This window comes from Pomacea canaliculata, linkage group LG10 (assembly GCF_003073045.1).
Source record: "Pomacea canaliculata isolate SZHN2017 linkage group LG10, ASM307304v1, whole genome shotgun sequence".
Lineage (NCBI taxonomy): Eukaryota > Metazoa > Mollusca > Gastropoda > Architaenioglossa > Ampullariidae > Pomacea > Pomacea canaliculata.
Genome location: NC_037599.1, coordinates 24,698,461 through 24,710,763, shown reverse-complemented (window position 1 = coordinate 24,710,763; position 12,303 = coordinate 24,698,461). Strand labels below are relative to the sequence as shown.

At 39.9% G+C, this 12,303-nt stretch overlaps 1 protein-coding gene across 1 annotated transcript; it reads right to left on the bottom strand.

The window, feature by feature from the left end:
- Nucleotides 1-183: 183 nt before the first annotated feature.
- On the bottom strand, nucleotides 184-2,781 carry LOC112574482 (40S ribosomal protein S12-like). The gene is given in 8 exon segments (XM_025255586.1): nucleotides 184-285; nucleotides 654-755; nucleotides 1,372-1,445; nucleotides 1,448-1,473; nucleotides 1,984-2,011; nucleotides 2,014-2,111; nucleotides 2,531-2,571; nucleotides 2,697-2,781. Coding segments are annotated over 7 exon segments (408 nt in total). The 5' UTR covers nucleotides 2,548-2,571; nucleotides 2,697-2,781; the 3' UTR covers nucleotides 184-222.
- Nucleotides 2,782-12,303: the final 9,522 nt, after the last annotated feature.

The following is a 12,303-nucleotide window of genomic DNA, read 5'->3' as shown; positions in this document are numbered from 1 at the left end:
AAGCAGATCAAAGTCAATATAACTATGACAATTTGTATAGAAAAAGGGATTGCCTACTATATACAAGCAATAAACGCATAAACTGCAGGCTGTTGCTGTATTAGCTGTTAAGCACTCTGATGCTAAAGATTATCACACAAGTAACAATGCTTTCAGAATTTCAAAACACAAATATACTTCAACCAAGCTTTAGAACTTTATTTTACTGTAGCAGCTTTTGGGTTATTTTTTGGACCGGAAATACTCATTCAGCACATCCAAGGCCTGGGACTCCTTGCCATAATCCTGGGTTAAAAAATAATTTAAAACTGTAGTTCAGGTTCTATGGTAGGATATTAAGCATCCAAAAGTCTCACCACAATCACTATAAGATGACAGGTACTCAATTTTTATAATAAAAATGAAATTTCGGCCAAGAGTGTGCAAATCCATCCATTATTTAGAAACACCGAAGACCTTAACACAACATATTAAACTTTAGACCTTAGCAGTGTGATAATATTGTTACCACTTTGTGACAGAGTTGACCCCAAAATCATGCACACCAACTTGCTATGCTTTTGACAAAGGGGAAAATGATTAGCTAGGACTCAGTGGGTTATTTTTTCAGAAAAGCAACAAGGTTAAAAAAAAAAAAAACCCAAAATACATACCTTGACGACAACGACTCCGCATCCATTGACCTTTCGAGCTTTGCCTTCTTTATCAATCTTGCAAAGACCAGCCCACTCACCAAGTTTTTTACTGTCATCCACCTGAGCATTGAATCATAAAACACTTTTAAATAAAGATAACAATGTATAATACATAACTATGTGGCTAATACATTTTGACCAATTGTTTACAGAAAATTTCATATGCTGCACGAACTAAGGAGTTAGTAACACATGTGGTTACCGACCAAAGATAAAAAAAATGTTTGATTGCACATATTTGAGCAATATCTTAAGAACATTAGAAGTTTCAAAACTTGATGTGCTTATCGGGTCACTTTGATGCCACCTACATTTTCAGAAAAAGACAACTGCTACTGGCTAGTACTCAAGACCCAGGCAAGTTGCGGTCCTTTACACCAAAGCTTTTGAGGTGCTTGACGGAACCTCAGACAATGTATGCTAATCCTCATCAGTCTCGGTTGAGGGAGCATGTTTGTCATCACAGGCATTTGAAAAATAAAACCCACTAGTATTTAGAACCTAATTTGCCTAATTCTAGTTGCTGCTTAGCAGCAGGCGTCCCTGTTGAAAACTTTTGCAAGGTATGGACATCTGACTTGTTATCTGATCCCTTGAAGTAATGCCCCACTTCCCTCAGGAACTGGATATCTCAAAGATGCAAATCAATAAGGCCATGTAACAATTAATGAAGTACCTTTAGAAGGTTGATTCCATGCTCTGCACAAAGAGCCTCAATCAGTTTTGTGTACATTGGTTCATTCACACTTTGCTGAGAATGCACAGGTGAGCCTGTCGTCTGCAAAAGTAAAAAAGGACAGTAATTCATTTGTCTGGTTTAACCATGAGGCTTTCACTGACAGCGGGTATGTACAAATTTGCACCTGAAGACCAAAAAACCTCAGAAAATGCTAATCCTCATCTTCTCAGTTGTGGGAGCATGTTTGTCATCGTATTAAAAACTAGCATTTAATAAAAGCAGAAAAATTCACCTCCACAAACGAATGACTCAACACATTGTGGAGCTGACCAGAGTACTAACAAAAATCCCAACACTCTTCCCTTTCCACAAAAAAGGTAACTCACACAAAATTGGGCACATTATACCCAAGAAACAAACACACGACACCTGACTACCTGTTGTGTAGCAGGTGCTTTAGCCATTGCACCACCATTCACTTCGTAGCAAAACCTTTACTGTTACGTATGACAAGTCAACGGAATTTTATACTCATTAAATAGTCTTGAACCGTCTGAGATAAGCTACGGTGAATTACAACTACTATCCCAATGAAACACAGTAACTCACTTATCAAGAGCCTTTGTTGCTCGTTTGCCCCTCGCGCCAGACCATCGTGAATAAGGGCTGTCTTCAAAACCTCCTGGACGGCTGTGTAGATGTCCATGGAACCGGCAGCTTGGGGCTGGGTATCATCTCTGCATCAGTTCACAAAATTGCATTGTATAGAAGAGGTCGACTTCTACATGCTAACTGGACTCTTTCGCAATCTCTCTGTGCTTTTAGTGTCATTGGTTGCAATAGATCACATCTTCTGAATTCGTTTAAAAAAGTTGCACTTAATCTTTCAATTTTAAATAACGTTGCGATAGGGCAGCTCGTATTATTCTTACTAGAATGACATGGTAGCATACCAAATTAGTAGTTTTAACGTGATAAAATCGTTTTCAATTTTAAAGTCATCAGCAGATATGTACAGGAACAATCTGTACTTCAGCAATATTTTATGAACTTAAATATAAAGGACTAATTAAAATTAAATGCTTCCTAATATAACACGAGCTTTTCAAACAGAGACATTTAGAAGATTCAAAACGTGTCTACGGCATACGCTTACCCTTCCGCGTCAGACATTGTTTATTTTGCGCGGATGTCCTTCTGCAAAAAAAATAAAATAAAAAAATATAAGGTATGGCAATTCTTTGTATGGCAGCGGAATATGAAACCATAAATCTGTCACGAAAATGTGTGATAGCAAGATAGAACTTTGAGACAACACTCACGACGAACAGCACCCACAACAACTCAAAGGAAGAGGAAGTTACGACTATTGCGCAAAAAGTGTGCGCCTTGAACAGGAAATGACCTTTACCCTTTCTTGTGACCGTCCAGTACCCATGACCTTCTAGTGGTATTGAAAGTAGAAATTATTATTTTAAAAATGAGCCACAGAAACTGTTTAACGTCGATTGAAAATCGCAGTATTAAAATTACTGCAATGTACTGCTTGAAACCTTAACTGCACTTCAGATGTCGGCGCTGAGGTTTAACTTGCAATCTGATCGAGTTAGCAATAACAAATAAGTAAGGTAATACCACGAACTTGTAATACACTGAACACTTTCTTTTCCACTGTTTTTGCCAAGATTTTTAGAGAGCTTTACACAATTATTTGCCCCACTTTGCATCTTTAAGAAGGGTACCAACAGTGACGTTAGTAACTATCTCCCAGTCATTGTGAGATGGTGAAGATCATGATTAATATGCGTTTCTAAATGATGGAAAAGCTTGACCTCAGTGTCCAAGACTGAAACATTTTTCTGCACAGAGACCATGTCCACATTTCAAGAGGAATGGTTTTGCAGTTGGTAGTGGGGGTGATGATGATGATGGTGTTTTTTGTTTTTGTCTTTTAAAATCTTGCAACAATCAGGAAATCTAACTCCTTCAGCTTTTACATATGCTATGCGTTGCCTCCCTTGCTATATGTATGTGTTCCAATGGGTCGTTTTCACTCACGTGATACACACGTTAGCAACGAGGCACTGTCCGCCATCTTCCTTCCCTAACGCTTCGCGTTTCTTCAGCGGCTCTATATCGGCTTGTGTCACGACACCGCTAGCGTCTCTCGAGCACACCGCGAGTCGGACAATTGCGTGCTTTTCACTCAAATAAACAAAACGATTTTGCCTATACGAGTCTGCCTATGTTTATTGATAAAAAAAATAATAAATAAAAAACCCAATGAAAACACAGTCACTATAACAATGGCTCTTTCTTTCGTCAAACACATTTACCAAGTGCACCGAACTCCTTGCACACTATTAAAACTCACTGTCTTGGCAATGTCTCCTCTAACACAATCACACAAATTCCTGTATCTATTACTATTCAAACTCACTGTCTTGGCAATGGTTCTTCTAACACAATCACAAAAATCCACGGAATCTACTAGCTATTAAAACTCACTGTCTTGGCAATCACACTTCGACTAACACAACCTCCAAACTAAAATGTACTCGATCTCTTACACACTAGTGAGACACACTGTCTAGCAAATGGCTCTCTACTCTTAAACAAGCGTCAACCTCTCTCCGAATCCTTTTCTCTTCTCCCTATTAAAACACACTGTCCCGGCAGTGGCTTCTCCCTTCAATAAGAAACACAATCCTCCTCCCCTTCAATAAGTGTCCAGTTTCACCTCCTCTCACTCATTGCTTGCTACCCCAATCTCTCCCTCTCCAGTCACACCTTTTCTTTCTTTCTTCTTTAATATCAAACAAGAACTTTTGCACATTCAAATGCATATTTATTAATCCTTTTCAGAAATTTTTTGTGTCTGCTGACAGAACATAACATAAAAAAATCATTACAGGGTAAGAAGGAACATATCAAAATCCCAATCTAAATAACATCACTGATATGGATTACTAAGAAGAACTATTGGTTAGGTAATCTAAAATCCACAAAGAAGCTCTGGCATCAATATTGTTCTGAATTAGCTTCTGAGGAAGCAAACGGCATTTGCATTCAAATGACAATAACATTTGATTCAATTATACATGTTTGAGTATCCTGTTAATAAGCAAAAAATATTAACAATATTCTGTCAACAGCAAATATTTTGATCAACAACATACAAAGCATGACATCTCCAGCAAAAACAAATTCTATATTGTTCACAGTTTCACATCAATTTACCAAGTAACTTATCTGATCAGTTGGATATCGTCATAAATAAAGTGCGAAAGAAAAAGAACTACAGTAAGGTAATTGTGCATTTTATATCTGAGAATAACTTCTCTGGTAATGTAAACATATACAGATTGCAAGCATGCATTCTGAAAATAAATGCTGATTTCAAACTAAAAAATTGCACTATAGCTACTCAATAGGCACTATGGATTTATGTAAATTTACAATGCAGCAACAAAGCCGAACTATTTTGTCTATGACTGGATTATCATCACCAGGCTTTGTTGCCATCAGGTCAATAGGCACTTTAGACTGCAAAATTCCAAACTTTCTGCGAACAAAGCCTATAACTCTCTCAACATGAATTCGTACAGAGGCTATTTTTCTCGAATTTTCAACTTGTAGTGGGTGAAGTTGCTTTTTCCATGGGTAAAAATCTGGAATTATTAATTTAGCTTGATAAAAAAAGAACTTCATCTTCAATGTTGAGACCTCTGTCGCCATAATTACATCTCCTGGTAACAAGTTGGACAACAAAGAAGTATTTTCAATGATGTGTTTGTCTGAAGCCCTGCCACCAAATGCATCTGAAATGTAGCTGATTGAACCTTGTGGTGTGATCCCAATCAGAAATTTGGCAGAATGATATTTTTTATAGTTGGAATAAACTTGGATCTGATTGGTTTGGCCTGAGGGTTTCTGTGCTTCAAGTTCAAAACAGTCAACAATAACAGCAACTTTATCTTTAAAGTTTTCTCTAAAGCATGTAGGCATAGACAGTTTCAGAGCTTCTCTTGAAGGCCAGTGCAACAAAAAAGACAACCGTGCTACAAGTACATCAAGAGTTCTATGAAAACTCCTTTGGCACAGTTTGACACGGATACTTTCAGCTGATACCCTATATCCTGGAATTGGTAGTTCAGTCTGATCTTAATTAAACACAGCAAAAACTCTTGCTCTTTGGACAGTGACTGTGTTTTTGATTAGACATGTATGGCTCTACCGTTCTGAAAATAAGGTCCATTACTGCCAATGAAGGAAGTCCCGTGTAGAATGGAACTTTAGCTTCATCTTCAACATACACCTGTCTTTCATAAATAGAACAATGTTGTCTGTTTTTAACTGAATCAAGAAGTCTGGTCTCAGAGTCCTGCATGATAGCATCTATATTTAGTCCAGTCAAATCTGTTTGAGTGTTCTGATCATTTGAACATGAATCTTCTATGCCACCATGTAAACTTTCTTCGCAAGCACTTGAGCAACCAAAATCTGTTCGATTGTTCTGATCATTTGAACATGAATCTTCTATGTCACCATGTAAACTTTCTTCGCAAGCACTTGAGCAACCAAAATCATTTTCACATAATTTTTCTTCCCGGCTTGTCTCACTGCTGATTGATTTTCGCTTCTTGCTTGCAGTAGGTAGAGTAGGGACAGATGCATTACTTCTTTTGCGAGACACAAGCCTCAAATACCTGTTTTTCGAAGTCTCAGCTTCTGAGCAAGTACTTGATCGCTCATGTCCCAAGTGGAGAGTGGGAAGCCAGGAAGGGCTGTTCCGGAAATTCACATATGCTGGCTTTCCTAGACACAAGAATAAAACAACCCATGAATTACATCTTTGTGATATTAACTACAAAAAAATAATAATAATCAGCACTGAAATAAAATAAACCAAATACACGTCTAAAAAGAAAAATAATGAAATAGAAATAACATTTTTTATCCTCTCTCTCTATAGCTATAGTTTATTAGTCGTGGTCATGCATAATGAAAGTCTTGTTTTGATGTTCACTCAAATCACGTGAACTGTCACCAACCTACAATGAAGAAAATATTTATCACAATGTGTACAACATGCAGAACAACGTTAAATACTTTAGCAATTTGGAAAGCGTCTGGTTTCTTACCGCCAACAAAGTGTTTCAAACAGATAAGTATTTTGTTCCACTTCTCTTCTGTTGTAATATCCTTTCGGTAAAGCAGACGACATCGTTCTTCTGTAAGTTTTCTTGTTTCGTCGCCTTGGTTCAAAATAATTTTGGGTATCCTATGAAAAGATACATCTAGAGGAACATTTCGTTTACTGCAGGGCTTGTTTCCGCATCCTTTTATGCCGCAGACGACCATGATAACCGATCAGTTGCCAGCAAGCTTCAGTAACCACTGCTTTAAGAGGGGAGGAAAAATGGCCGCTGAAGCAGCTCGCAAAAACTGATGACGTCACGTGAAAACCACCCATTGGAACATTTTGCCGACACTCAAGATGTAAATATTATTTAATGCCAAATTACAGTGCTTTTTATTCCTGCTTATTGCGTGTCTTTGGACATGCTGATATGGAGAATACCTCAATTACTTATTGATATAGTCTAAGCCCTATATTACATGTGCTGTGTGCCTAGGTCCTGGGATTAATGTCTGGGGCGGCAGGTAGTTCCAGAAAATCATTTGACAAAGTCCTTCAAATAGTGAGAAATCAATGACTGGACTCTTTTTCCACATTTTCATCTGGCGACTCTCTCCTTCTCTGTCTGGTGAAAGGATGGAGTTGGTGAAGGATTTCGAGTCACCATGAATCCTTAGTGTTTTTGTCACAAATGGCAAAGATAAACATTGATCAAAATCAAAGCATTTTAAGCCAAGTCAATTAATTGAGGCCCTACATAAGTCTAAGCACAATTTTTCCTTTAATAGAGGCTTACCAGTTCCTTGTAGTGTTGAAAGTTGATGGTATGAACATGGGTAGCATGATTAGCAATATTTTTCAAGCCTGGAATGCAGAAAAGTATTGCTGATATTTTAAAGGTCTGTAAACCAATGTGTGTGTATACAGAGTCTAAGATCTCCAGCATTTGAGATTTGAGTTAGGTAGTTAAGTTACCTGTAATTTTCCTGGGATTAGACTCTTCAGACATCGTCATTCTGTATTCTCTCTCTCTAACCCATTTGTGCAGGAGGATTACATTTTGTTAATTTGTGCATAAAATTCATGTAGGTGATCTACAGATATTCAAGGAAGAAGAATTTGAAGAGGAAAAATATTCTCCAGATAATGGAATATGAGGCATAAATGGGTTAATTAGTGCTGATCAATTATGTCAGCCATAATTTACTTTTCATGTAAAAATAACCTATGAACAACATTCTGTGGAAAAAGATTTTTTTTGTTAAACCTAAGAATGTTTTATGTAAAGTAATAAAACTGAAAGTAATCTTATTTTGCACTAAACTGGGCATGTCATGTGTGTGGACCTCACCTCCCACTAGTGCTAAAATATGCCAATCATAGTGTTTATTTTGTTGCCCAGAGGTTCTTGCCTGCCTTTGTGGCTTGGGTCTTCCCAAAGGATCAAAAGGCAGGTAGGAGGACAGGTATTAGTCATGACACTTGCTGCTTGTCCACATCCCCCACCTTTAAATGTCAGTCCATGGAGAACACCAGCATTAGAAACACCCTCACAGAGGGAAACCAGCAAGAACTATAGTTCCATCTACAGCAGACCTGGGCAAACGCCGGCCCGCCCGCTGGCCGACCACCAGTAAATATACTATATATACAGTATTGGGTAAAACTGAGTTAACTATATTAGTCCGGCCCTCTAGAACCATCCCAGTTTCTCATCCGGCCCCTTGGGAAAATTAATTGCCCACCCCTGATCTACAGTGTATGGACATATGAGTGAAGTGAGTGCTTGCATGTGTGCGTATCAGCATGTGGGAGTGAAATGAGTGTTTAAATATGCATGCTTATAATACATATGAACTTGATTATAAAGAAAATCATTAATGTGCTTTTAATCTTTGCAAAATTATAATTATTTATCAGTTACAATTACCTTGTGTCTGTGAAATACAAACCTTAGGGCATTAATGTCAGACTGGAACCAACCTTTATGGTTTACTGCGGTATTGTGTGTTACTAGTGCTTTAGTGTTGCACTTTAATTAAACTGTTATGATGAAAGATTTGCTTGCAATAATCTGAATTGTGACTTTCTATATCTGGTTATATTTTGAGATGCAGTAGATGCTGAAGTTTACTAAATTTTTGAAAAGGATAGTTTGTAGCTTACAGTTTTTCCTGGGTCTCCTCGACAGACAATCTTTGCAAAATTAAAAAACCCACATTAATTCTTTTGTAGATTTTAAACTGTACATCTGAACACTGCACTTTGCAGTGAACTTGTTCTACTTTTATTTTTAAATTACTGTAACTAGAGCACCTTCCAATGTTTAAATTGCCCACTGGGACCAATAAAATTGATCATTGTCATTGTCTAAACATGAACCTGGACCAAAATATTTCATTCTATTTCAATTTTGTTTGCTGTTTCACTGAATTATTGAATAAATGAGTAGGTAAGGTAGGGGAGAAGCAGAATACTACAGATGTTGGCGGAAAAACATGCTGTCAGAAGACTAAGAGGTTTTTAATAGCCTGATGTTTATTTATCTCACTCCTGCCAATGGCTATGCCCTGAAGACTTTTCCAGGATGAAAATGCATGCCAAGGGAAAGAATGAGAATGAAGAAGGCAGAGGCATGTTTAAAAGGTGCACCTTTGCAGTGTATCTCTGCAGGTGTATCTAGGCACTGTGTGTCTGTGTAGGTGTACCTGTGCAGTGTACTGCTGCATCTGCATTTTGTTTCCCTCTCGGCAGAAAGTCTCAATGAGGCAAAACATATAATAGTTCTAATAATATGAGACTTTAAAAATTAATCAAAAGTAACCTGTGAGTAAGAAAGACGCAGACCCACTCAATTCGTTCTTCTATTCTGCTCTTCTTCCTCCTTTTAACCGTTGCTGCTGTGTGAAAGGGCAGATTAATGTGAAGGTGGCGACAGAGAGGAAGGTATTTCGTCCGGTTTTTTTCCAGCTGTTCTTGCCGACTAACGGGTTAGGAAGAGGCATGATCTAAGCCAGACCCGCATTGAGACTACACATGCACCCGCCTCAGACATACCCTGTGGAAAGGTGCTCGGCACAGACTGCCCGCTACCCGGGTGTGATGCATGCCAAAAGCAAGCGCACCGCCGATGTGCAGATGGAGGGTAATTAATGTTGCAGAAGCGCCGGTGAACAGAGGGGAGAGAAACAGAGAGAGAGATGGCGCGTGGCAACCAGACGCACAGACCGGAAGCACGTGGCAGCGAGCGGGACGCAGGCGCAATGAGCCTTTGACCTTTCTGTCAGCCCCTCGACTGCTGGCTCATGTTGTTATTATCTTAATGCACGGCGCATCGCGCGGACCACTTCTTGTCTCCGCCATAAGCTGTTGTTATTTTGACTGCACAAGATGCGCACGGAAATATCAATCGCAAGCAGACACCTAGATCACGTGACCTCGCATTTCCCAGTAACAATCTGCGAGTGTTGGCATCACTAAGCTGCCGCAGCCATTAGCGAGGGTAAGAAAACACACTGTCTCCGATCCCATCCACTAGAAAAAAACCAAAACAAACCATGTTATAAAAGTAAACACATGATGGCAGATGAACAACACTAAAGAGTGACCCCCTTTTAGATACGAAGACAGATTTTACATGGATAATATTTGCTCTATTGCGAGTACAGGCAGGTCGCCCTCTCGGATAATTAAGAAATGACATTAAAACATTGGCTTACAATAATATGCTATGATACAAAACACTTTCAGCCACCGAACAATAAATGAACTTAGATGTACAGGTGTCTGAAGTCATGGTTAGTGAAATGAAAACTTACTGGTTGACCCCTCTCAGTTACGACCCGATCTTAGTGAATTTTAGCGAGACTTAATAGAGAGGTTTTAGTGTATAATAGGTATTTGTTATGTATAGTACCATAGACAAGTTCTACTCTGACTGTTATTGCCCCATACCTAGACACGCCATAATTGTTATTCTGTCCTTCTGTCGTTCAAGAGAACAGTTGTTGTCATCTCCTGGAAAGATTTTTTTATCTGAGCAAAAATAAATCGCACCATTTGCTGCCACGTCCTTGTCAGACGATGAGATTGACGAACATGAGAACACACACGCGGAGCATAATTAAACTGTTTGAACTGCCACACACCCCGTGTACATACGCGGAAAGAAAAGTCGGTGAGCAGTCGACGATATTTTTAAAGTGACCGATAGCTGCCTTTAAAACACGGGGTTAACTTAGAGACCCGCTGACGAGCCACTTACCATCCTCAGCCACCAAAAAGCGACGACGAAACCAACAAACGGCTAGCGACACCTGGCGGGCTACATGGACAGGAAGGGGAGGGACGAGTGACTACTTTTCTAGAGACATTTCTTCAAATCCAGCACGACCTAGTTCAAGATGTTTAGTTTATTCCTTGTTACTCCTCCAGGAGTATAGGGCCAGAACAAAACCTCGCCAGCGGACCCACTATAGGTCAGCCCCCTTCAGTTGGACCCATGTGGTTCCAATGTCCTTTGCCTCGCTCTCTACTGTTCTTTTCCAAGTCTGCTTTGGTCTCCCAACTCTCCTCTTCCCCTGAGGGTTCCAGCCAAGTGCCTGCTTTGAAATGGTGTCAGGTGGTTTGTGCAGGGTGTGTCCTATCCAGCGCCATTTGCGCTTTTTGATGTCCTGGCTGGTGGCATTCTGGTTAGTTCTCTTCCACAGGCTGCTGCTGGAGATCTTTTCAGGCCATCTTATTCACAGAACATGGCGTAGGCATGGGTTGGTAAAGGTCTGGAGCTTGTTGTTGATGGTGTTTATCACTCTCCAGGGTTCAGAACCATACATACTATCATCATATTGGAGTTGAAGATGCGGGTCTTACTGTGGAAGGATAATGCTCGGGAGTTCCAGATGGGATGTAGGCTGTTGAAAGCATGCCTGGCCTTGTTGATGTGGCTTTTGATGTCATCATCCGCTCCACCGTCCTTGTTGATGATGCTCCCCAGATATGTGAAGCGGTCTGTTTACCAGGATGTTCTCTCCTTGAAGTTGGATTGAGAGCTCCTGCTTTTTGTTGATTCTCATCACTTCGGTCTTCTTTCTGTTGACCTTTCAGCCAGTCTTCTCTACTTTCTGTTAGCTTGCTCAGTTTGGTTTGTGCATGCTGTTGCCGATGAGATATGAGACAGATGTCATCTGCAAAGTCCACGTCCTCTAGCTGTTTGGTGGAGGTTCACTGGATACCGCTGTTGTTGTCTTGGGTTGTCTTTCGCATAATCCAGTCTATGGCCATCAGGAAGATTGTCGGTAATAATATGCAACCTTGTCTTACGCCGGTCGTCAATACGAAATGCTTAGTGAGTTCGCCATTGTGGATAACTAGGCAGGACGAGTCTTCTCTACACTGTCAAATGCCTTCTCAAAGTCCACAAAAGTTATATAGAGGGAGGACTGCCACAATAGACTGCTCAATGATGATACGGAGGATAGCAATGTGGTCAGTGCATGACCTATCCTGGCGAAACCCTGCTTGTCCTGGTCTCAGTCTCTTGTCTAGTGCCTTCTTCAGTCTCTGGTATTACCTTTGTCATGACTTTGGTGGGAAGAGAAAGCAGCAAGATCCCCGCCACTTGTTGCACTGAGTGGTCTCCTTCATTCGGTAACATGACCGGGTGGCCTGGTGTCCAGTCTGCTGGTACTAGCTCTTGTTCCTAGATCTTGTGTAGGAGGGGCTGTAAAATTGTTGATGTCGTTTCTGGGTCTGTCTTTAGGGCTTATAAGAGACGAGTGATACAGTGT